The sequence below is a fragment of the Petaurus breviceps genome, unplaced genomic scaffold (assembly GCF_028583685.1).
Source record: "Petaurus breviceps papuanus isolate PSGF00001 unplaced genomic scaffold, PetGlider_PUasm1.0 91041, whole genome shotgun sequence".
NCBI lineage: Eukaryota > Metazoa > Chordata > Mammalia > Diprotodontia > Petauridae > Petaurus > Petaurus breviceps.
The window spans coordinates 6,471,831-6,496,166 of record NW_027187400.1 but is presented as its reverse complement, the minus strand read 5'-3'; the positions used below and the strand labels follow the sequence as shown (position 1 = coordinate 6,496,166).

The 24,336-nt window shown below is 42.6% G+C and overlaps 1 protein-coding gene and 1 long non-coding RNA gene across 5 annotated transcripts; one reads left to right on the top strand and one right to left on the bottom strand.

The window, feature by feature from the left end:
- Window positions 1-309: 309 nt before the first annotated feature.
- Window positions 310-11,263, bottom strand: LOC138154250 (uncharacterized). The gene is made up of 3 exons (XR_011166585.1): window positions 8,039-11,263; window positions 1,985-2,099; window positions 310-1,440 (listed from the first exon to the last, which is right to left on the bottom strand). It is a non-coding gene; the product is annotated as an uncharacterized lncRNA (long non-coding RNA).
- On the top strand, window positions 7,099-19,093 carry PDIK1L (PDLIM1 interacting kinase 1 like). Of its 4 annotated transcripts, none has more exons than XM_069078842.1 (4): window positions 7,099-7,200; window positions 11,661-11,962; window positions 15,809-15,838; window positions 16,739-19,093. In XM_069078842.1, exons 2-4 carry the CDS (start codon window positions 11,678-11,680, stop codon window positions 17,477-17,479), a joined length of 1,056 nt encoding a protein of 351 aa, XP_068934943.1. In that variant the 5' UTR covers window positions 7,099-7,200; window positions 11,661-11,677; the 3' UTR covers window positions 17,480-19,093. The 4 variants fall into 4 exon arrangements, with proteins under 4 accessions (XP_068934943.1, XP_068934945.1, XP_068934942.1 ...); XM_069078841.1 differs by lacking the exon at window positions 7,099-7,200 and adding an exon at window positions 7,698-7,834; XM_069078844.1 differs by lacking the exon at window positions 15,809-15,838.
- The last annotated feature ends 5,243 nt before the right edge of the window (window positions 19,094-24,336 follow it).

Genomic DNA, 24,336 nt, shown 5'->3' with positions numbered 1-24,336 from the left:
GTTGATGTGTCAGCTGCCTCCCCACTTGTTTCAGATGGCTCCTTGCACACCTGATTCTGTGAGATGATATACCCTAACTTTCCTTTCTCTCCCCAATTCCCCAATATTCCTCTTCCTCTCTCTTTTTATTCTTATCTTAAGATCATCAAGACATAATAGAACAACTCTCAGGTTTTGTCTACTTAGATTGCCTCTTTGACCACAGATGATAATAGGGTTCAGAGGGGACACATGTATCATCTCCCCCTATTTGAATGCATAGTTTATGCTTGTTTAGTCCTTTATCATTATCATTCACGTTTACCATTTTGGAAGTCCTAGTCCCAACTCCAGTGTCAAGTCAAGTCAACAAGCATTTATTTAACACCTACTATGTACCACGCAGTGTGCTAAGCACTGAGGACACGAAGAAAGGCAAAAGACAGTCCTCAGGGAGCTAACATTCTAATATACAAACAACTACATTACCTGCCAGAAATACGCAGGATAAATTGGAGATCCTCTCTGAGGGAAGGTGCTAGCTAAGGGAGATCATGAGATATGTAAGAACATCAGCGGGCTACCTTAGTATCATTCCATTGAATATCATTTCCATTTAAACAACATGGCTTTCTCTTTGGGGCTTTCCCATAAATACTCCAAATAAAAGGGTCCATTGCTTTCAACACTGACTGCCCCGTCTAATTCTTCTATGAAACCGTGTTAGTTCCAGGAAACTGACCCAATAAAGCCTGCAGTTTTTATCAAGTCAAACATTTGGATATTCCAATGAATTTATGTTCTTCATGCGTTTTCCCTTCCAATAATGCCGAAGACCACTCATCCTTGTGGCATCAGTTTGCTCCAGAGGGTCCACCCAACACACTAGAGTTCTTTTTCACTTTCTCCTGGTATCACAAGGACAGCAATGGAGCACTCCAATGATTCACTGGTCATCCCTCACTGTTGCTGTGCAACTAACCCATCGGGCTTTCTTCTCATGTATTTCCCTGATATCTCTTATTCCTGTGCTTTATGCAAGTACCTTCTCAGCTTTATGTTGCAGCCTGTTCACACCCAGCAGTGCACCTCTCCATTGCCCTCTGTGTGACTGTTACCCATTTTCAAGACTTTGGAGACTGTCTTACAGGACACAGGTAGACTCTTGGTGTTAAAAAGACAGCTCTTTGCTTTTGGTGGATGCTTGGCATCATTAATGGAGCTTTGTAATTTCCTGACAGTAGCCAAGACCACTCTTTTCTTATTTAATTCTGAATGTTCAACCCTTTGTCCATATGTCCTGAAAATACATCAAGCCTTAAGGTACCAAGGCTGGGCCAACAAGGCCTGGAGTACTGGGCTTCTTCCTGCTCTCAAACCGTATGTGGGGAGCCTGGCCTCTTGTGGGAAGAGGCATTTTCTCACATTCATAGTCGCTTAAATCTCCTTCCTCTCAGCATCCTGCAATGATTTAATTATAGTAATTTAGATCGTGGTTTACAAGTATAGGATTTTCCCAAAAGGGAAAAAAAAAGTACTCAACACATAATATGAATGAGGTATGAGACATGCAATATATTCCTAACACAAGGTTCAAGGTTAAACATTTAAAAAAAAACACCTCCTAAGCATGCATTAACAGAATAGGATTCAATAACCCAATTCGTAAAGCCATTGATACAATATGTTGAGATCACACTTGTTTTATCAGACCATAAAGCAGTCTGTGAGATTGCTGACTAGACAATTTACATTCTACCTTAGGTGCACTTAAACAGAATCTTCTCTGAACTTTGCTCAGCTAATTCCACAGTCAATTGCTCCTGCACCTGTCACAACCCACCACCACGGCTCCAAGCCAGCTCCAATCCAAACCCAAGGACTCTGGACCTTTCACACTGGCCAGGAGGCTAAGGAAGCTGGACACATCCATCTTAGGGTATTCATTCACCTAAGATCAAGAAAGAACAAACAGAAAAGGGGTAAAGGCCCCATGCAAGCTTACCTAATTAAGTCTATATTCCATGTAGGGACTGGAGGCTAGGGTGTCATCATACAAGGGTAGAAAAGGATATGGTCTTTTCCACCTTGAACTGAAGTCCTATGTCCCACTTGGAGAGCTGAGGCGGAGAGAACCCCAGTCAGAAGCTAACTCCTCTTTTTTTTCCTTTAGCTTTAATGATTTTTTTTTACTTTACATTTAGATTACTTTGAGAAGTCTCTTGTAACAAAGTAAAACAGGTCTACAAAACTAATAATACAAATTATTTCAGACCTTATATGAAAAGGCATGTAACATTTTAGATTGGTAGCACACCCTCCCCCAATACACACATACCTCTATTTTAAAATTTAGTATTTTAAACATTCATTTGAAAAATGTTTTCAATTCCAAATTCTCCCTTCTTCCCACCTTTTCTTTACCTATTGAGAAGGCAAGCAACAACATAATATCAACTCTGTCATACAAAATATATTCCATATTAGCCATGCTGTTTGCAAAATAAAATGAAAAAATATGCTTCAATCTGCCCTCAGATTTCATTATTTCTCTCTCTGAAGGTAGAGAGCATTTTTCATGGTGAGTTCTTTGGAATCGTCTTGGATCACTGTATTGTTCAGAGTAGCTAAGTCTTTCACAGTTAATTATCAGATCATCATTACAACATTGCTATTACTGTGTACAAGTCTCCTGGTTCTGTTCATTTGACTTTGCATCAGTTCCCACACTTTACTAAAGCCATTCTGCTCATCATTTCTTATAACATAATAGTATTCCATCATAATCAAATACCATAACTTGTTCAGTCATTTCCTAATTGATGGGCATCCCCTTAATTTCTCATTCTTTGCTACCACAAAAAGAGCTGTACATATAGGTCCTTTTCCCTTTTCTTTGAAGGATACAGACCTATCAGTAAGCAGTATTGCTGGGTCAAAAGGTATGCAGTTTTATAGTCGTTTATGCATAGTTCAAACTTGTTCTCCAGAATGTTTGGACCACTTCACAACTCCACCAACAGTGTCTTAGTGTCCCAATTTTTCCACACTCCCTCCAACATTTATCATCTTCCTTTTGTCACATTAACCAATTTGATAGAAGAGGTGGTCTCAGATCTCTAATCAGTAGTAATTTAGAGTACTTTTTCATATGATTATTGATAGCTTTGATTTCTTCTCCTGAAAAAATGCCTATCCACATATATGCATACACACATATATCTTAATAAAGTAGTGAAAATTGTTCTGCATACCTTTCTCTTCTTTTTCTTTTCTTCTGTGCATTTTAGAAAAATGCTTTATTTGGAGGAAGGGAATATATCCCTACCTATTATCAGTTAGGTGGTATAGTAGATAGAGCACTGGGCCTGGAGCCAAGAAGACCTGAGTTCAAATTCAGCCTCAGATGCTTAGTAACTGAGCAGTTAAACAACAAGCCTTTTCCAAAATCACAGGCACCAGGGCAGACAGCAAGAGACCTTGGTGTAGGGCTTGCATTGGTACGTGGAGCACAGGCAGGTCTGGAGCTGGTTAGATACAAGGGGCTAGGGACTGCTGCATTCATTCAAGAAGACAGCCCCAAAGTGGGTGGGAAGTGCAAAGCAGAGTGGGGTAACTTCCTCAGGGACTATGGGCATGGATTCTACAGGGAGCTGGTCCAGGTGGAGAGAAGTAGGACAGCAGTGGTGGTGGGGCAGATGATATAAATAAGAAGGTGGGAACCCGTGAGGGTGAGATATATCAGAAAGTGCTGATCAGGAAGAAGGAAGGAAAGGGAACAAGGGATCATAGACTACCCAGAGACTTCATCCTTTTACCTAATGAATACTTTTTTCAAGAATTTTTAGGAACTGGTAATGGCAACTACTGAATAACCACCAAAAATAAAAAAAATAAAACTGAGTCTACTTTGATGGCCAGGAAAAAACTAACTATTGATGTGAAAGTCATCCTAAAGCAATTGTCAGACTTGTTAGAGCAAAGATCAGAATGAGTAACCAGTTAGTTGTACTAAGAATGAGAAAAGGGTGCAGCGTGAAATTGAAACAATTCAATCTTGAAGTATTTAAACTCGTGAGTGATTGGTTGGAAAAAATGGGTAATGGATAGCAGGAATGATAGATGATAATAATGTCAGAGGTTTAATAGATGTAAATCAAATGGCATAAAAAGAACAAGAGAGCTTTAAAAACACCTTAATTAGCAAATCCTTGACTTTCTTTTCAAACTCATAGAGACGGTGACCAAAGACAACACCGAGTAAAATAGAAATTCCTTTGAAAAACCTTACAGAGCCGATGGATGATTACAATTAAATGTTTAACAACTAGTTAGGAGGTGAGGGTGGGACTATGCCCAGAGGCTAACACACTTTTAAATACACTAGTAAGGTTTTCTCCATCATTTTCTTAAGTCTAAACAGCCAAAAGAACAACAAATCAAGTCCAGATTTTCTTTTTTATTTTTTTGGCAGTTTACTGATTTCCAAAGTGTAAATGCTCATGCTAAAAATGAAACTATCAGCTCTCCAGTTTAAACTTGTGCCAGTATTCCTGGGATTATGAGCAGCATTGTCCCACAAATCAGAAAGAAACAGTGGCAGGTAAAATTAACTTAAAGAAATAGATTCAACTATAATCGGTCATCTCAGGGCTTTCTTTAATGCTGGGAGGAAGACAACATTCAGGAGAAAATGGAAAAGATCTGCAAATATTTTTATTGTTCAGTTGCTTCATTCACTTCAGATTCTTCGTGACCCCATTTGCTTTTTTGTTTGTTTTTGCAAAAATACTGGAGTGGTTTGCCATTTCTTTCTTCAGTTCATTTTACAGATGAGGAAAGTGAGGCAGACAGGGTGAACTGACTTGCTCAGGGTCACATAGCTAGTGTTTTAGGTCAGATTTGAACTCACAAAGATGAGTCGTCTTGATTTCAGGCCCAGTACTCTGTGCACTGCACCTAGCTGCCCTATTTTTCCTATATAGTAACCATCAAAGTTCAGATAGCACTCTGAGTATGGCTTGAGTGTTTCTTGGCTGGTTGTCTGACTTGATCCATGAATAAAAAGAAACTCTGACTCTCAGGACAGTGACTTTTTTATATTTAATTTTTATTTTTTTCTTAATTACATGTAAACAAACATTTTAAACATTAAAAAATCTGAATTCTAAATTCTTTCCTTTCTTCCCTTCCTTGAGAAGACAAGCAATTTGATATACATTATACATGTGCAGTCATGCAAAACATTTCCATATTAGCCATGTTGCCAAAGAAAATGAAGACAAAAAAAAAAAAACCCCAACAATAATAAAGTAAAAAATGTATGCTTCAATCTGCATTCAGACTTCATTAGTTCTTTCCCTGGAGGTGGAGAGCATTTTTCATCCTAAATATTTCAGAATAGGACAGTAACCTGCACAGAACAGGATCCTCAGGGCTAAATGTTGCTTAGAGCAATTTTGAAATCTATTTCCCTTGGGCAGGTGTCAATCAATCAATATTTATTAAAAGCTTACAAGATGTCAGGTATTGTGCTAAACTCTACAGTCTTCATATAAAAAGCAAAAAAATCCTCAAGGGAAAACAAAATATGAGCCCATGTATTTATACAAGATAAAGAGAGGAGACATGCTAAACACAAAGACACATATGAAATGACCCCTATATCCTTTGACTGAAGACCCTTTGGGGTCTGTGAGAAGCCAATTGGCTTCTGTTTATTATTGGTCTCTGGAGGGCTGGATGATTGTTCTTACAATTTACTCTCTTATCCAGCAACACAACCTCCGTGCTGTTCTTCACACAAGATGCCCCATCTCCTGACCACTCTTTCCCTGATTTTCTCCCTCTTCATCTCCGCTTCCTTTCTTCCCTGGCTTTCTTCAAGTCTCAGCTAAAATCCTACCCACTTGAGAAGCCTTTCTTGGTCCCCCTTAACCTAGGCAGGGCCTTCCCTCTGAAATCACCTCCAACTTTACCCTAAATCTTGTTTATACATAACATAGCTAACCTTTGTATAGCAATTTAAGGTTTGCAAAGCATTTTATGTCATTGTTTGCATGTCATCTGCCCCTTAGACTACAAACACCATGAGAGCAAAGACTGATTTTGCTTTCTTTGCTGTTTTCAGAGGTTAGCACAGTGCCTAGCACACAGTTAAGAGCTTAATAAATGCTTGTTGACTTGACTGTGTGGCAAAATCTTTGTTAGTTCCAGGATAATGAATGACTTGGTCCTTGGCTGAAGGACTGACTACTGGTTCCTCTGCAGTTGAAGCTTTTACCAGCTGGTTAACAGAATGGCTGTTGGTTCTGACTACTGATTTCAGGCTGATAGGAAGGTTGTTGGCTGTCTGCGGGCCCCTGACTTATGAGAGTGAATGCTGGAACGACTGTCAAGTCTCAGCTAAAATCCCATTTTCTCCCAGAAAGCTTTCCAGATCCCTCTTCACGCTGGTGTCTTCCTTCCACAATTATCCTATCTCAAGTTAAAAGCATAGATGTCCGCCTGTTGTCCCTCACTTAGATGGTGAGCTCCTTGAGAGCAGACTTCTTTTTTGACTTTGGTGGTATTCCCACCACCTAGCACAGGGCCCTGTACATAGTAGGTACAAGTGACAGTCGGAGGCTGGGGTGGAGCCTGGTGCCGAGCACCTAGTAGGCGCTTTGCAAATGTCACGTGACAGCCCGGTACCGAGTAGGTGCTTATTATGTTAGCTGAGTGCCTGATGCACGCTCCAGACCCTGCCGGGTTCTTACAGCAGTGCTTGCAGTCCCCGAGCACGCCCACGAGACAACGCTCTGGAGCGAGGAGGGGAGCCCGGGCTGGGCTAGTCCAGACGCCTCGAGGCAATGCCGAGGGTCCCTCCGGACCCCCTCAGACCGGAGAACAATGAGGTCCCTACTTCTTTAAGGGAGATACCAACGCGCCGCCGGGGGGAGGGGCGGGGGGGCAGGGGAACGGATTTTCCCAGACGGAATGCACCCGGCCCCCAGCCCCGGGCCTCACGCCGCAGCCTCGAGCAGCAAGCGCGGGTGAGCGTGGCCCAGTGACAAAAGGCACTCTCCTCCCGCCGGGGCGGATGCCGGTTCTTCCAGACCGGGGTCGCGCCTTCCGCGGGGCCCCCTCCTCCCGAGCCCTGCAGGCTCCTGCACCCCGCCGAAGAGGAAAATGCAAAGGGCACTGGACGGGGGCGAGCGCAGCAAAAAAGCCGGCCGCACGGTAGGTGCCTGGGTGAGGAAGGGCTAGACGGCGCTGCCCTGGGCTCTGCGAGGCCGGCACCCAGCCCGCTGCAGAGCCGGACGAAGCCGAGTCCGTTCTCCCGGGGCGCTCCGGACGTTCCGCTGGGCTCTGGATGCCGGAGGGAAACGGCCTCCGGGCAGAGGCGGGGATGAAGCCCCACCGGTGTCCTCCCTCTCCTCCCCCTCCGGCCCAGGACCAGCCACCCCTGTGGGGAAGGGCGCGAGTGGTGCGTTCCTCAGCGCGTGCACAGAGGCGGTCTCCGGGTTGCGAGGCCCAGCTGGAAGCCGGAGCCTCGCGCCGGTGGAGTGCGGCTGCCGCTAGGGTTCTGTGGATCCAAGAGGAAGCTGGGAGGCGGGGATAGGGCGCCGGGCGCGCGCCTGCCCAATAAGAAAAGCCTCTAAGGAGGCACTCGCCCAATGAGGGAAGGCGCTTGTGCGGCCGAAGCGGGAGGTTGGGGGGGAGGAGAGGTTGGGTCCTCTAGCTGGGAAAGGGGGTGTGTCCGCACGCGGGGGCGCGCGCCGGCCTCGGACTGGCTGCGGCGGCGGCGCGAGGAGCCCGATAATGGCGGCCTGCAGAGCCCGGGAGAAGGAGAGGCGGCGGCGGCGACCCTGAGGTAAAGAAGCGGTCCGGACTGGGGAGGGAGTCTTTGCCTTCCGCCTCCCGGGCCCTCCCACCTGGGCGGACTGTGGGCACCCTGGGGCCTGGGTCGCGGCCCGGCCCCCCTCAGGCGGCGCGTTGCCGGTGTCCTGGCCCGCCTGAGGGGAGCGAGGGCCTTGGCTCTCCCCCGCGCCACCCCCCCACCCACCCCCCGCCTGACCTGACAGCCGGGGCAGCCCCGGGCCGGGGAGCGCAGTGCAGCTCCTCACCCTTCCCCCGCCGAAGCGGCCCTGGGTCCGAGAGGCCCGCGTGACCTTGGGCCTCAGTTTCCCTCGCTGATAAAGAAGGGGGGCGGCGGTCGGTCGTACTAGGGAGTCGGTCAGGCCCCTCCTAACCCAGCTCTGCGTTCCCAGGGTCCTCCCTGCACTGACAATCTCGGGTCGGAGGCCCCTGGCTGGCTTCTGCATTCAGTGCCCCGCGGTCTCTCCCCCGGCCCCGACATCCCACGCTCTTGGCCCCCTCCCGACTCCTGGGGATTCGCTGGGACCCCTGAGTTTACCCTGCTGTCACTGGAGTTGCATGGAGGGGGAGGGGAGAGGACAGGGTGCGCTAGCCAATGAGCGGGGCCCGGAGTCGGCGGAGTACGGAAGCGGTGTCCTGAGCCGGGCAGGTGCCTGCCTGCCTGTCAGCCGGCCCGGCCAGTGCCGACCAGCGGCCGCCGTGCCGAGCCCCGCGAGTTCCTGCCGTGGTGTGGCGACGTCCCGCGCGAGATGGGCAGCCGGAGTCTGGGAGAGAGTCCCGGGACCTGCGCCGCCGCCTTGGACAAGTTAGGGCGCCTAGGTGCAAGCGTGCACCCCGTCTGCCCCTTCTCGCCCCCGCCCCCTCCCCGGGTGGTCGTGAAGATACTAGAGATACTAGGTGTAAAGCTGTTATCTTCTGTGAAGGGCCACTTAATGTGTCCCCCGATGTTAGCCGAGATCCAGGCTCTCCCTCGGTTGTGGATCTCCAGTCTCCCTTGCCTCCAGCTTTTTTGTAGAGTTGTTTTTATGTTGTCTTCCCCCAAATAGACTGTGAGCTCCCAGAGGGCAGGTGCTGTCTTTGGCCTTTCTTTGTATACCCGGTGCTTATTAGCACTTAGGAGGAGCTTCATAAATGCTTGTCACTTGATTACGATCAGATTAAAGGAATTTCAGAGTCAGTTAACACGGATGTTTTTAGGTTGTGGTTGACTGTAAACACACAGTGTTTTGACAACTAACTGAATTCTTTTTATAGCCACTGCATTTTCTATTTTACTTCATTAAGTGAGGATTAATAAAAACATTTACATAACACATTATAGTTAATTTGTTAGCACATAGTAGGTCTTTAACAAATGCTTGTCTTGAATTAGCTTGATTATGATCAAGTAAAGGAATTTCAGAGCCAATCACCGTTTTAGGTTGTGATCATAGCACATAGTAGGTGCTTAATAAAAGTTTTGAGGACTGTTTTTTTCTATTTTATCCCATGAATCGAGAATTAATAATAAACATATTTACATAGCACTTGGCAGTTAACAGTTCTTCAGCAGTGATGAAGAGATGCTGCATAATAAAGTGTTTGGGCATTCTATAACTACTTATTGCAAAAACGTTAACACTGGATGCTTTGTGCTAAATACGAACAGCTACCTTTTGTAGAAATAAAGTTGGTTGTTCACTCACTGATAAGAATATGGTGTAGTGGAAATAACTCTAGAAGACCTCAAGTTCAAAGTCTGATGGCTTCATTTATACTATCCTGTCATCCTGAAGAAGTTACTTTGACTTTTTGGAATCTCAGTTTCCTCATCTTTAAAATGAGGGGTTGGACTAAGGTCCTTTACAACCCTAAATCCTGTGATCCTGGGTAGTCATGTAAACATGATTAGATTCTTTCAACTCAATCTGTGTGGAGAAGAAGAAACTGAAGAACAGAGAGGGGAAGGGACTTGCCAGGTGGTTTGTGGCCCAGCAGGAATTGCAACCCAGCCCTGCTGAAGCCAAAGCCAGGGTTCTTTTCTTGACTCTGGGTAATATGTTAACATTTGACATAGTTGTACCAACAAACAGAGGGTTTGGGATTGCTTATTGACTGTTTAACATCTTCAAAGGAATAGAGAAGCAAGTCCAGGTGGATTTCTAGGTAATTCAGGAAGAGGAGTTAGAAACTGTGTAGTATTAGAAGAAAGTCCCATAACAGGTTACTTTTGAGTTAAATTAGAAAGGAAAAATAGGAATTTGAAGGGCTTGTGGAAGATCAGATTGGTATGGGAGGAGCTAAATTCCAGGACGTGAGCTCTGTTCTCAATCTCCAACTTCTTTTTTGATCTTTTCTACATTCATGTTGTCTGCTACCTACTTTCCAGACCACCTCCAGGGACTGTTTATTGCTCATAGGATTATAATAGAATGGGGACCTTAGAGGCCATTAATGTTTAAACCCCTCATTTTACAATAAGGAAACTGAGGCACAGCGATTAAGTGACTTGATTAGGTGACATAGATCACAGATGTGTGAGATAGGATAAATACCCAGGTCCAGTGCCCTTTCTCCTATGACATGCTGCCTCATATGACTTATCTGCAGGCTGAGTAAAGAAAGTACAAATCCATATTACTTGTCTGTTCAGCATCTGTCTCTAAAGTTTGTTGGAAACTTCTGCAATTAAAAAAAAAATAGTGTTTTTCTTATTTCATCACACAGGAATCTCAATGGAGATTTTCTGCTTTTGCCGTCAAATGATTGGTCAAGTAGAATTCCAGAGACTTACTACAGGCTTCCTTATTTCAAATTGATGTTATGTTGCCAAAAATGCCCTAAAATAAATATTTATCTTTCAACAGAAAAAGATGGGGAGACATTGTTTTTCATGATTCCCCAGCTTTCAATTTAAAGGGGGAATAGCTCTCAGTCCTCTCTTAAAGCTAGATTTTCATTTTCTAAGGGGAGAAATCACCAAAAATATCTGAAAAACTGGAAATCAGATTGACTTCTCTGTAGCTACTATCTTTGTTCCTGAGCAATAAAAACAATCAAGTTTCAATGCCATGAATAGTCAGTTTCACTTTCAGACCCTGAAGCAAAAAGTTAATTGTGCTTCTTACACTACTGGGTTGGAGGAGGAGGGAGGGAAGCTGAGGAGTAAATTACAGCTTCCTTGAGTAATAGATGGTATAATAGAAAGAGCCCTGGACCAGAATCCCAGCTTCAGTGGTTATTATTATGTGGCCTTGGACAAGTCATTTCATATCTCTCACCCCAAGTTTCTTCATCTGTAAAATGGGTATAATGTATAAGGAGCAAATGGAAATTATTCAAAGTGCTTTTCATTATAAAAATGCAAGCTATTCTTTAATGGTCTTGAGGAATGGCTATTTCTTTTGGCAATCTTTAAGCTTAATGCAACTCAGTACTCTTATTGTTAGTATCGTTTCATTGTTATGAATCAGGACATTCAGATTTATAGAAAAAGCAGTTAATTTGGAGTCTAAAGCCTTGGTTACACCAACACTAGTTCTGTGGCATTGGACAAACCACTTACCCCTCTTCCGGACTCAGTTTCTTCATCTATAAAATGGTGATAAAAGTACTTCAGAGAGGTTTGGTAATGATAAACTACGTAGATGATATATGAAGTACTTTATAAATGTTTAAAATGCTGTATAAATGTCCATTAGCCTTAACTCCTATATGTTATAGGAGTTATTGATATTTTCAAACTTAGTAGTATGGTTATATGTTATAATTGAATAATGAAAAGAAAAGCAGACCTGCAAAATAATGTTGAGTTCATGAGAGCCCTCTGTTGATTTTTCCAGAAACCTTGACATTGAAAATGGTGAGTAGCCAGCCAAAGTACGATCTAATACGGGAGGTTGGCCGAGGCAGTTATGGTGTGGTATATGAAGCAGTCATCAGAAAGACTTCTGCTCGGGTTGCTGTGAAGAAGATTCGATGCCATGCCCCTGAGAATGTCGAGCTAGCTCTTCGTGAATTCTGGGCCCTTAGTAGTATCAAGAGCCAGCATCCCAATGTGATTCACTTAGAGGAATGCATTTTACAAAAAGATGGCATGGTGCAGAAGATGTCTCATGGCTCCAATTCATCTCTTTATTTGCAGGTAGGTATGGTGGCTTTCACCCAAACTGTACTCCAAGGCCATATCCTGGCCTTGAGCTGAGATTGGAACAGAACTGAGCTGTGTTCTAAGAGACTCTGCCATCAAACCCTGAAGATTTTGAGGATGAGCTCCTCCATAGTATCTGGGGTCTTTTGTCCAAGGACAGCCCTGCTAAGAGCAGAGAGGCTCATCACTCAGAGACTGGCCCTAGTGTGATGAATCTCATCTCGTAAAGACCGTACTGAGGCATAGAAGGTTTTGATGAGTATCAGTGGAGGGGATACACCTCCTCCACCAAGAAAATCACAAATCCTGGAAGTATAAAAGTACACATATAGTTGAAAAAGAGACTGAGGATGAGGGGAATAAAAGGCTGAGAGGAATTTCTCCATTTAAATACAGGTGTCTTTATAGCTTGGAATAGGCAAGTAGGAGGAATATGCCAAGAATTCATTAGCTGTTTAAAAACACTGTTCTATTTAAACCTGTGATGCAGACACCTAAGAATAACTTAGCCACCTGCTGTCCCATAGTACTTGCCAACCTGTACCAGATGAAGAGCTAACCGAGTGCTCAGCAGGTCCACTCTTTGGGAAGTGGCATTGGTGAGCTGGGAATAGCCAAAAAGGGAAAGGCCCTAGCTCTAGGAAACTGGGCACTCTTGATTTGTGTCACTAATTTAAACATGAACGTTGTCTTTTCAGAGAGTTAATGGAATCCTAAGTTTAATGAATTCTGTACAGCCTTAAGCCAGAATTTTCTCTGTAATAGTGGGGAGGGTCATATAAACACACAATCAAAGAGCAGAAAAAGATTTATAAGCTGATATATGTCAGAGGTCAGAACCTCCCTGTAGCTTGTCACTTGCCAAATAGCAACAAGAATTAATGGAGACTCCAATAGTTAAGACTCAAAGAATGCTCTCCAGAAGCTAAGGGTCCTGGGGAGTGGGGGATGGGAATGGTTTCTTTAATAAACTGAGTACTTAGGATTTTGTCCTTAAATGCCGAATTTACTGACAGTGTGCAAATGGTTCACCAGAGCCTTCAAAGTCAGAGCAAAGAGAAAGACAAACACATTCACCTGTGTAAACAGAAACTCTTGGTCTTATTGTATGGTTATCAGATGGGAGAATATTCATCCAGAGAAGTAAATTTTCTCTTTAGCTAAATACATAGGGATCTGAAATTTTTTCTTCGAAGGTAATTAATAAAGAAAAACACCTGCTTAAATCTCCAACCTCCATGTCTTTTCACAGGTGCGCTCCCCCCCCCCCCCCCAGTGTTTGGAATTCACTCCCACCTCCTAGAATTCCTAGTTTCTCAGACACTTCCTAGCTGTGTGACCCTTGGCAAGTCACTTAGCCTGCATCTGCCTCAGTTTGCTCAACTGTGAATTGGACACAATAATGGCACTTACCTCCCAGAGTTATTGTGAAATCAGATGAGATATTTGTACAGTGCTTAGCATAATGCCTGGCACATCATAGGCATTATATAAATGCCTATTCCCTTCCTTTCCTCCCTTCTGTAAAGCGCAGCTGAGGTGTTACCTCCTATGAGCAATCTTTCATGATTCTCTTCTTTCCCTCAAGCCCTGCTCCCCCCAACATTAGCACTCTAGAGAGAGTTTGTATTGACTTACTTGTGTACATGGTATATATCCCTAGAGGGCAGGACATTTTTTTTATCTACATCTCCTACTGAAGGACTCTGCACATGTTAGGTGTTTTTTGAATTGAATTAGTGACTATTCTAGGACTGTACTGATTATGTAGGCTGGCTGTTGTACTTCTCAGGCAGAAAGTATTGGAAGCAGAGTTGTTAGCTTCTCCTGTGTGGGTAGAGACAGATTGAACCTTTCAGTACATTGTAAAGATCAATATGTTCACTTTTGTCTGGACTATAAAAGGGAAAAACATTTCAAACAAAAGACCGTTCCTAGTACCATGGGGTCCAAACCTATCTGCATTATAGTAGAAATTGTAATGGATTTAGAGGAGACCCAGCTTCAGAGCAAGCCACTGCACCTCTGAGATCAAGGAACAGTCAGCTTCCCAGTGATCCCTTCTAACCAAGGGAGTTTGCCTTTGGGCAATGAGGGCCCAGAGTTAGAATATGAAATCAGAAGAGAAGCTGGACCTTGAGTTTTAGTCTTGGCAAAGCTATGGGTGATGACAATGCAGCTGGGAAGGGGAAGTGAGTCAGCATTTATATAGTGCCTGCTATGTGCCAGGCACGGTGCTGAGAGATTTACAAATCAGATCTCATTGCAGGAACTCTACCTTTGTTCCTATTGGCTTTTGCAGGAAAATATAGGCAACGGTACCTTTTGTAGAGGAAATTTTTATGCAAGTAGGTAGAGATTTGACTAGATACCTTGTAAGGTCCTTTCCACTCTTAAGATTTTGTGATTTCACACTGCACTTCATCTACAGAATCCCATTTTGGGGATGGGGTGGTAACTGATTTTCTACAGGAGCAAAGGTAATTAAAATACCCCTTCTTTCAGCAGTTTTTGCTGGCTGTCTCCCATGCCTGGAATGCTCTCTCTCTCCCCCCTTTTCTCTCCCTCTCCCCGTCTTCCTCACCTTTCTCTCCCCCTTTCCCCTGCTACAACTACTGACCTCCTTTAAGTTGTAACTAAAAGCTCATCTTTTGTAAGAGAAGGCTTCCTTCCCCTTAACTCTAGTACCTTACCTTTCTTAATTATTTCTTGTTTATCTTGTATATTGTTTAGTCCTGTCCTACTCTTTATGATCCCATTTTGTGTTTTCTTGAAAAGCTACTGGAGTGGTTTGCCATTTCCTTCTCCAACTCTTTTTACAGATGATGAAACTGAGGCAAAGAGTTAAGTGACTTGCTTGGAGTTACGTAGCTAGTAAGTGTCTGAGGCTGGATTTGAACTCAGGTCTTCCTGACTCCAGGTCATTGTGCCACCTACCTGCCTTGTATGTAGCTATATATGTATATATGCATATATACACATACACACACATATGTTGTCTTCTTTTGTTATATCATAAGCTCCTTGAGGATAAGGATTGCCTTTTTTTTTTTTTTGCCTTTTGGAGGGCAATTGGGGTTAAGTAACTTGCCCAAGGTTACATGGCTAGTTTTTTGTGTGTGTGGGTGTTAAGTGTCTGAGGCCAGAACCGAACTCCGGTCCTCCTGACTCCGGGGCCAGAGCTTTACTCATTTCAACACCTAGCCACCCCTAAGGATTGCTTTTTGCCTTTCCTCCCCAGCATTTAGAATGGTACCTAACACATAGTAGGCACTTAATAAATGTTGATTCATTGATTGAGACCATATTTGTTTAAAAAAAAAGTGACAGTACATTTATAGGTGGAATAGTCAGTACACTCAGCTGAACTTCTTAACTCTCTCCCTGTTCCTTTCCTAATCAATATATATGTTTGTGAAGAACAACATAGAACATTTTTGTTCAGATGTGTTCTGGGAGCAGAATGTGGAACAGTCATAGAGTACAGTGATGTGCTTTCATACTGCCTGTTGTCGCCACCCTGTCCTCCCCCCTCTCAGGTAAATAGAGGTCTAGTCTGATAAGTGGCACAGTAGATAGAGCATTGAACTTGGATTTAATTGTTTAAATCCTGCCTCACTGGCATTGTGACCCTGGGCAAGTAATTCAACCTCTATCTGACTCAGTTTTCTTGACTGTAAAATGGAGATAATAATCCCCATCTTTTAGGGCTCTTCTGAGGAGAATTAAGTGAGCTAACAGATGGAATATGCTTTGGAAGCCTTGGCACTCTTATAGTCATAGAATGGTAGAGCTATAAGGTGTCTTATAGATCATCTATTCCAACTTTCTGTTTTATAGATGGGGAAACAAAGGCCATGGGAAGCTAAGGTAAATGTTTTTTGGTGTTTTTAGACCAAGATGCTGGATATTATACGAAAATAACTAATTCATCCTATGTTTAAGAAAAAATTTACAGGCTTAAATAATTTTATTTGAATTTCTAATATGTTTGATTTTTTAAAATAGATTTTAAAATTATTCAGTGAGACTTTAGGCAAAATGACAGAATGTTTGCCTCTTGCCTTTGGGACGTGATGGTAATAAAATGTCAGAACTAGAATGAAACCAGAGACCATATAGGATAGTCTTCTGGTTATCTAGATGAGGAGAGGACCAGTGACATGCTTAAGACCTCCCAGCTAAAACCACACATCTAGTAAGTAGCAGAACCAGAATGCACACCTAAATCTTCTAACTCTCAAATCTAGTGTTCTTTCCATTATACCACACTGCTGTCAGGTTTCATTTACTTCATCAGTGAATTCATGAACACTTTATTGCTACAACAGGTAACTTTAGGGGAAAACACTCTTAGAACTTGCATGGTGTATGGGGAGTACAGTGTTTGATTATATACTATTTTTAAAGCAGTCTTCTTCCCTAACTGGCAGTCTGTTACCAAGTATAATCTCTGAAATGCGAGTTTTCTTGAAAGCTGTTTGCTGGGTGAGTGGGTTTCAGCACCAATAAAGGGCAGAAATGTGCCAGTCAATTATCTTTACTTCTTGGCTTAGAATGATTTGGTCTGTGATCATTAAGGAAAATAAATGTTCTGTGCTGGAACATGGTCATTTCAAATTAGGCATGTGTGAAAAAACTGAACTCATCAGAATTTACTAAACTTCTTTGTAAATGAAAATTTTACAATTTGTCATTCATTCTTTTCCAGTGATAGAATTATCTATCCTGAGCAAAAGATGACTGAAATATTTTTCCCCCTTGTTATAGCTTGTAGAGACTTCACTGAAAGGAGAAATCGCTTTTGATCCCAGAAGCGCCTATTATCTATGGTTTGTGATGGATTTCTGTGATGGAGGAGACATGAATGAGTACCTGTTATCCCGGAAACCCAATCGGAAAACCAACACAAGCTTCATGCTTCAGCTCAGCAGTGCTCTGGCTTTCTTGCACAAGAACCAGATTATCCACCGTGACCTCAAACCTGATAATATTCTGATTTCTCAAAGCCGATTGGATACAAGTGACTTGGAACCCACACTGAAAGTGGCTGATTTTGGTTTGAGTAAAGTTTGTTCTGCTTCTGGGCAGAATCCAGAAGAACCCGTCAGTGTAAATAAATGCTTCCTTTCTACTGCATGTGGAACAGATTTCTACATGGCTCCTGAGGTTTGGGAGGGACATTACACAGCCAAAGCAGACATCTTTGCTCTGGGGATTATCATCTGGGCTATGCTGGAAAGGATCACCTTCATAGACACAGAGACTAAAAAGGAGCTATTGGGGAGTTATGTGAAACAAGGAACTGAGATTGTGCCTGTGGGAGAGGCCCTTTTGGAAAATCCCAAGATGGAACTGCTCATCCCTGTGAAGAAGAAGTCCATGAATGGTAGAATGAAACAGCTGATTAAAGAAATGTTGGCTGCAAACCCTCAGGATCGTCCAGATGCATTTGAGCTAGAACTTAGATTAGTCCAAATTGCTTTTAAAGACAGTGGCTGGGATACGTGACACATGGATTGCCGGGAAACCCTTTGGATGATATGCTGCTTCTGTCTGAACAGGATGCAACATTTTGTGGCAGAAAAAAAAAAGGAATACATAAAGCTAAACCTCTACCTAAAGGGTTTAGATTTTACTGTGTTTTTTTTTTAAGATTTCTTAAGTCTGAGTCAGCCATTTTGTTAGTATGTTTTAAATGTGTATTACCAATGTGTGTGTAAATTTTTTAAATGACCATTGGTAGAAATTTGACAGGAAAATTCTGTAAGAGCCAAGGAAAGATGAGAGTCCAGCTTTTCTGGGAATATGTTGCAAGTATTTTAGACATTCCTTGTCAGTATTAGGAACTTCCATAGAAACAGTGGTTTACATGCTGGTCATGCAAACTGTGAGGCTTTGTAAAGTAAACATATATGTATATATTTATGTATATGTGAGTATGTGAATGTGTGCATTTTGCATTCCATATGAAGAAAATGCCACTTCTGTTTAAATTATTTGATGTGGGTTTGGGTGTTTAGGATTTGCTGGTGAATTCAGTGCTGGATAAATAAATGAGACACTTCCCCCCAACTTTCTCCCTCTATCCCTCCCTCTGATGAAATTGTGCTAAGTTTTTATTTTTGTATTATTATGAGACTTTTTTTTTTAAGAAGCACCATTTTGGAGGGTTTAAGACTGTCCTAACTGGGACATAAAAGAACATCCAAGCTATAAACAGCATGCGAAGCTGTAGAGATATGTTTAAGCTGAATTCTCACAGTCCAATACCCTGTAGCTGAAGGAGTTAATTACAGCATCGTGTTGTCATGTGGTAGCAGACTGGCAAGGTCATTAATCATTCAATCCTACACTCTTTTAGGTAACCAGGCACTCAATTAACCAATTAGGCCACAGCATCAGGGCATGTCTGTACCTGTTGCATCTACAATCTTGTATAAACTTGAATACAGAATTGTTGTAGTTCTGGAAACTTGGCATTAATGAAGTTTCAGTCCTTGATTCAGTGACTTCTGGGGTCTGGAGAAGCTGTCCAAGTTTAGAAATGATGAGGTGGAAGCCCAAACAAGCCCTAGAGTCTGGTTTGCCTGCCCTGATATGGGCTCTTGTTGAATCACTGTAGTCCCTTCCATTTTGGCACTGATGCTGTTTTCTGTTGTTTAATTTGAGATTGTGATAGCAACAATCTGGTTGTCTTAAATGTTGATCACCTTTTTCTAATGTGGGAGATAATGTGTATACAATTTAGCAAGGAGATGAAATGTGGCATCAGCTGCATCTTTCATGTGAGGAAACCGACCTCTTGGTACAGTCATTTTGCTGTGCCTGAAGCAACAGCTCTCAGGATTCTTTGAGGAGTTGGTTTGATTTTATAACCCTGGATTGTTGTCTCCGATTTGTTTTCCTGTAAGGTCAGTCAGTTAACATCTAATGGAGGAGAGCTTCCACAAACAGAACTTTAACCCTCTAGGTTAGCCTTCTGGGACATGATAACTGAGTTGATCTTTAAGGAACATTTGGATCCTTGGGTAAAAAGTCAATCATGTTAGAGTAATGAAAATCTCTTCTCAGTTGTGTTAGCTTCCAAAAGTTTAAATGTTGCCATTCTTTTTCTTTTTTACCTATTTGTAGTCCAAAGTGTAAGAGTAGTGGGCTCTAAGCTAAAGATAAAAAGGATGAAAATTTAAGTGACTTGGCTTTGAAAAAGCTGAATAGGTTCATTGAAATAAAACTACTTTACTAGGTTCTTTGAAGTTGATAAATGCAAGATTTTAAACATACTTTTAGGGGAAAAAAAAGCATTGGAAGTTGAAGATGGAAATACACTGAATCCATCACAATAGTGTGATTCTTCCTCAATGCGAATCACAACTTTGGAATAGCACAGAGACAACTCTATCCTTCTGATGTGGATTTAGTCACTAGGAGGGGAAGAGCCAAATAATATTGTCTCACCAAAGAATAACCAGGTCCTTTCACATAGAGTCCAAGGTGATCAGTCAGGGCTCCATTTTTATTTGCTCATGTTCTTTGTGCTAGTGTCCAATTTTTCCTAAGGACATGATTTTTGGTTCTGCCTGACTAAAAGTCCTTAATGTTTATCACTTTTGGAAGATTCTTTTTGGCAAAATGGAACTTCTTTTCAGGATATCATTTCTGGGATTTCTTCAAGATCTTGTCTTCGTTTCAAAACATTTCTTTCCATTATATAGGCAAAATGATGATAAAGTCTAGGTCATTCTTCTTCACTTAAAAAGCACTGTGCCCAGCATTATGATTAAGTTGATTATCTTAGTGCTGACATGACATTAGTCACAGGCCTTTTTGCCCAAGAATAAAGTGAAACAAAAATCCCAAACCAAGTACTTCTAAATTTCTGCAGGTATATCCAACAAAAAAGACCAGGCAGGAATTTTAGCTGTTTAATTAGACTCCAAAGTAAATGCATTTTATGAGGAGTTACTGCAATTTTTAAAGACCAAATGTTTCAAATAAGTTTCTTAACTGCAGTGGCAGAGATGTTAACTTAAATCAATTAAAGTATGGAGTCTTACAGTTAGCTTTGCACTTGTTATCATGTAAAGAGACTGGGCCACTGTAGATTCTTGGTGCTAAGGGACACTTTGTCATTATGATGAAGTGGGTGTTAACAGTCAGAGAGTAGCACACTGAATAGTTCTGGTGGCCTGTTCTTTGTGTTTATTGTAAGATGTTATATCAATAAAACTATTGTAGCAGCTACAAAATAATTCACCAGCATGACACATGGTCAAAAAAAAGTCATCAGCACTTCAAAAATGAAACAAACTTTTGAAATTTTCTTTTAATATTGTCAAATATATTTTATGAAGAATTTATAAGAGGGGTGGGAAATGATTGTAATTTATTGTTCATGACAGTTTTTTAAATAAAGTCTTAATTTCAACAAAAACTCGTGAAAATGCTGACTTGCCTTTCCCTGGTCAAAGGTGTTTTGATTACCTCTGAGGACTGCTATTACAGTGAGTGTTTCTATTGAATCTGCAGCGTGCCAAGCGTTTTACAGACATCTCTTCGGGTCCTCACTACAACTCGGGGAGGATAGTGATGCAAATGTTATTATCCCAATTCTGTAGATGAGAAAGTGAAGTGAGTGCCTAAGAGGTGAACCCATGGAACTTAGCTACTAAGCTGGAAGCTGACTGAGAGACGAATTATCCTGAGAATACATTGAGAAGCTTCAGTATTCACTTACATAGTGCCAGCTCCCTGAGAACAATAGGGTAAAGTGTTTAGACTTGTTACACTGCATATATATCGTCAAGGGAAATAGTGTTTGTCTGAGATGAAAGAATTTCCCCCTTCTCTTCCTTGGCTTTTAGGCTGAATGCTTTGAAGACACAGCATTGAAAATATTTTTTCTTCTTTAAACTGAAATGATGGCTTCCTATGTGTGAGATTCAATAAAACATGTGGCCCATTTTTCTTTTTTCATTTATAGGATATAGTAGTATATCTTTTCCACAAGGAAATATAGTACATAGAGATAATTGGTGAGCTGATGAAACCAGCCTAGGGAGAGGACATATCTAACCTTGTGATTAGAGTAGGAAAACAGACATGACAGATGGTAGCATCTCTTTCTGACTGCAGCCTTCTCTTGTGGCCTTTGTGGGCCTTGATTTCTCATGCTTAAGTGAGGCATGAGACAGTAAAAGAATTTAAGACTAACTGGTGATTATTGTTCAGTGAGTTTTTGAGACCTTTTTGGGTAGTATTTTCTCACAAAGATACTGGAGTGTTTTGCCATTTCCTTCTCCAGCTCATTTTACAAATGAGGAACTGAGGCACACAGGGTTTGACTTACCCAGGATCATATAGCCAGTAAGTGTCTGAGGCTAAATCTGAACTCTGGTCTTCCTGACTAGAGGCCCAGAACTGTATCTGCTACATCATCTAGCTGCCCTCAGATTAGTTGGAAGCAAGGAGAAGATAGTGGGAATGGTAGCCAAAACCCAGAAGCTATGTAAAATAGAGATGAGATGTGTTCTGGGTCCATGGTGGTAGAATAGGGACAGGATGTGTCAAAGCTGAAAAGAGACTAATTGAAGTTTGATGTAAGGAAACGACAATTAAAACTGACCCAAGGTTGAGTGAAGTGAACTGACTGCCCCTTCCCTGCATGTCTTCAGGCAAAGGCTGGAGGACCCCTTGTCCAGTGTGGTGGTGTTTGGCTCTGGCCTGGACCACATAGCCATCAAGGGCCCTTGTAACTGACATTCCATGAATCTGCGAAAGGTATGAATTTCAAAGGAACCTTTGAAATCTTTTAGTAAGGCATTATATAGTGGAAAGAGGCCTATGTTTGAATCAGTCCTGAGTCTTCCACTTCCTAGCTATTCGGTCTCAAACGAAGCACATTTCTTAACTTCAGTTTCCACATCTGTAAGATGGGGGAAGAGGGAGGTGTGATAACATGTAGCAGCAACTTTCCAGGGCTCTTGTCAGTCAAACATTTGTTGAGCACCCACTGTGTGCCAAGTCCAGTGCTAAATGCCAGGGATTTAAAGAAAAGTAAACAGTCCCTGCCCTTGAGAAGCTAACCATCATGTACAAACAAGCTATATATAGGATAAATAGGAAATACTGAACAGAGGGAAGGCCCTGGATTAAGGAGCATTTAGGAGAGGCTCACTGTAGAAGGCAGAATTTTAGCTGTCTTGAAGGAAACCAGGGAGGTGGAGATGAGGTAGGGTTTTCTAGGCACAAGGAGCAGCCAGTGAAAATGCTGAGAGCTGAGAGATGGAGTGTCTTGTTCATGGAACAACTCAGGGGCCAGTGTTACTGGGTCAAAGAGTAGGTGATGGAGTGTGTAAGAAGACTGGAAAGGCTGGGACAGGGGGAGCGGGAGGGAGAGACAAGGCAAAGATTTTGAATGCCTAACAGAGGATTTTACTTTAATGCTAGAGGTGATAGGGGACCGTTGGAGTGTATTGAATTGGGGAAAGGGGAGGAAGGGGAGGGATGACATGGTTAGACTTGGGCTTCAGGAAGAACATTTTGACAGTTTAATAGATATTGGACTGGAGTGGGGAGAGACCTGAGGCAGGCAGATGAACCAGCAGGCTATTGCAATACTCCAGGCTTGAGGAGATAAGTGCATGCACCAGGGTGGGGGCAGTATCAGAAGACTGGCTGGCTTACTAGCTCTTTGGTCTTAGGCCTCTCTGAACCTCAGTTTCCACAACTGTAAGATGGAGGTGTTGGGGGGAGGGTAGGAAGGGGAGTGTAGCAGCTATTTTCTAGGGTTATTGTGAAGAAAGTGCTTTCAAAATCCCTAAGTACTATTCAATTATGTTATGTATCCAACACCCTCATTTTAAAGATGAGGAAACAGACAACCAGATTTGTTAAGTGACTCATCCAAGGTCATACAGTGTTAGTGTCAGAGCTGGAACCAGACTTCCTTTTGTACTCTGCTAGCCTGCCAGTTGAGAAGACAGAAAGAAAAAAGAAAAAAGACCCTGATGTTGGGAAAGATTGAAGGCAAAAGGAAAAAAGGGATGACAGATATTGAGGTGGATGGATAGTGTCATGGCAAGGAACATGAGCTTGGACAGTTTTGAAAGATTGTTGTTTGTCCTTCATTCTTGAAGAGGATCATGACATCAGGAAGATGATGCCATGACATGCAAGTGAATTGGATTTAAGCGATAGAGGGCTGTGCAGTCACCAGCCTCCCTCTCTCCTCCAGAGCCATCTGGGTCCAGATAGGGATCAGAATGACTGGAGGTGGCCTGTTTTGAGAGATAGTGGAGAATGGAAGGCCTTGGTGTGCATCCGGTCACAAAGAGTCACACACAACTGAACAAAAGCAAGCTTGCCAATACGCGTAAGAGTTTATATCCAAATTAGCATGTACCTGATTAATATAAAATAGGAAATAAACATTAACTAGGCAACAGTGAACATTTATTTCCTTTTCAAGAAATTCTACGTGAGATGTTGTTTTCTTAAGGAGATTTCTTCATTGTAAAATATTTGGAGAAGCATAATGGTGAAGGTGGAGGGACCCCTGGATTTTAGTTCTATTCTAGCAATGACATTCCAGGTTCTTCTATATTCCAAGGTCACTTCTACCCCAGCCAGCTATGATTCTGCGATGGAACTCTTTGGCCCTGGCTCCTCGTCTAGCCCCCACCTTGAGGGCAGTGCCAGGAGTTTGCTTAATCTCTGCCTAGGTTTGGCACAGAATTGAACTAGAGGACTTGCATAAACCTTTATCTTTCACAACGAGGTAAGGAACTTGGGTTGTTTGGGGCTGGTCTTTAAATTTGAATACAGCTTTTTTTGGAATCAACCAATCAGAGGTGTTCTCTAAAATGCAGTGTAATGATAGACAGTTGGCTTGTGGTTAGGAAGCCAGCTCGTGTTTGGGAGAACCTGCCCTGGTGGCAGCCACGCCCCCAGCATGTGGGGCGGCTGGGGAGGAAGGCTGAAGTGCATCTTTTAAAGTTACCCTTTCCCCTTAGCAATGGTTTTTCATTGGCTCCGGGAGGCTCCTGCTCAGGTATCCGAGTATTTGACCTCTGTACTGCTTTCCTTTCCTGTTTTGAATGTTTAGTGAACTCCCCGCTTGGCAGAAATTATGCAAAACAGAGTTGCTGACAAAAGCAAAGAGCTTTAAAAGCTTCTTTTGTAACGTTTTCCAGTTTTGCTAATAGAATGTTTTCTCAGAATAGACTGTTGGGCTTGCAAGGGTTGGAGGGGGCCAAGAGGTCATCTGCTTAACTTCTCTTGACAGAAAAGGAAACAGGCCCTAGAAGGTGAGGCAACCCCCCAAAGTCACATAGCTAACCAGTGGCCTGGGGTGGCTAGGATCAAAC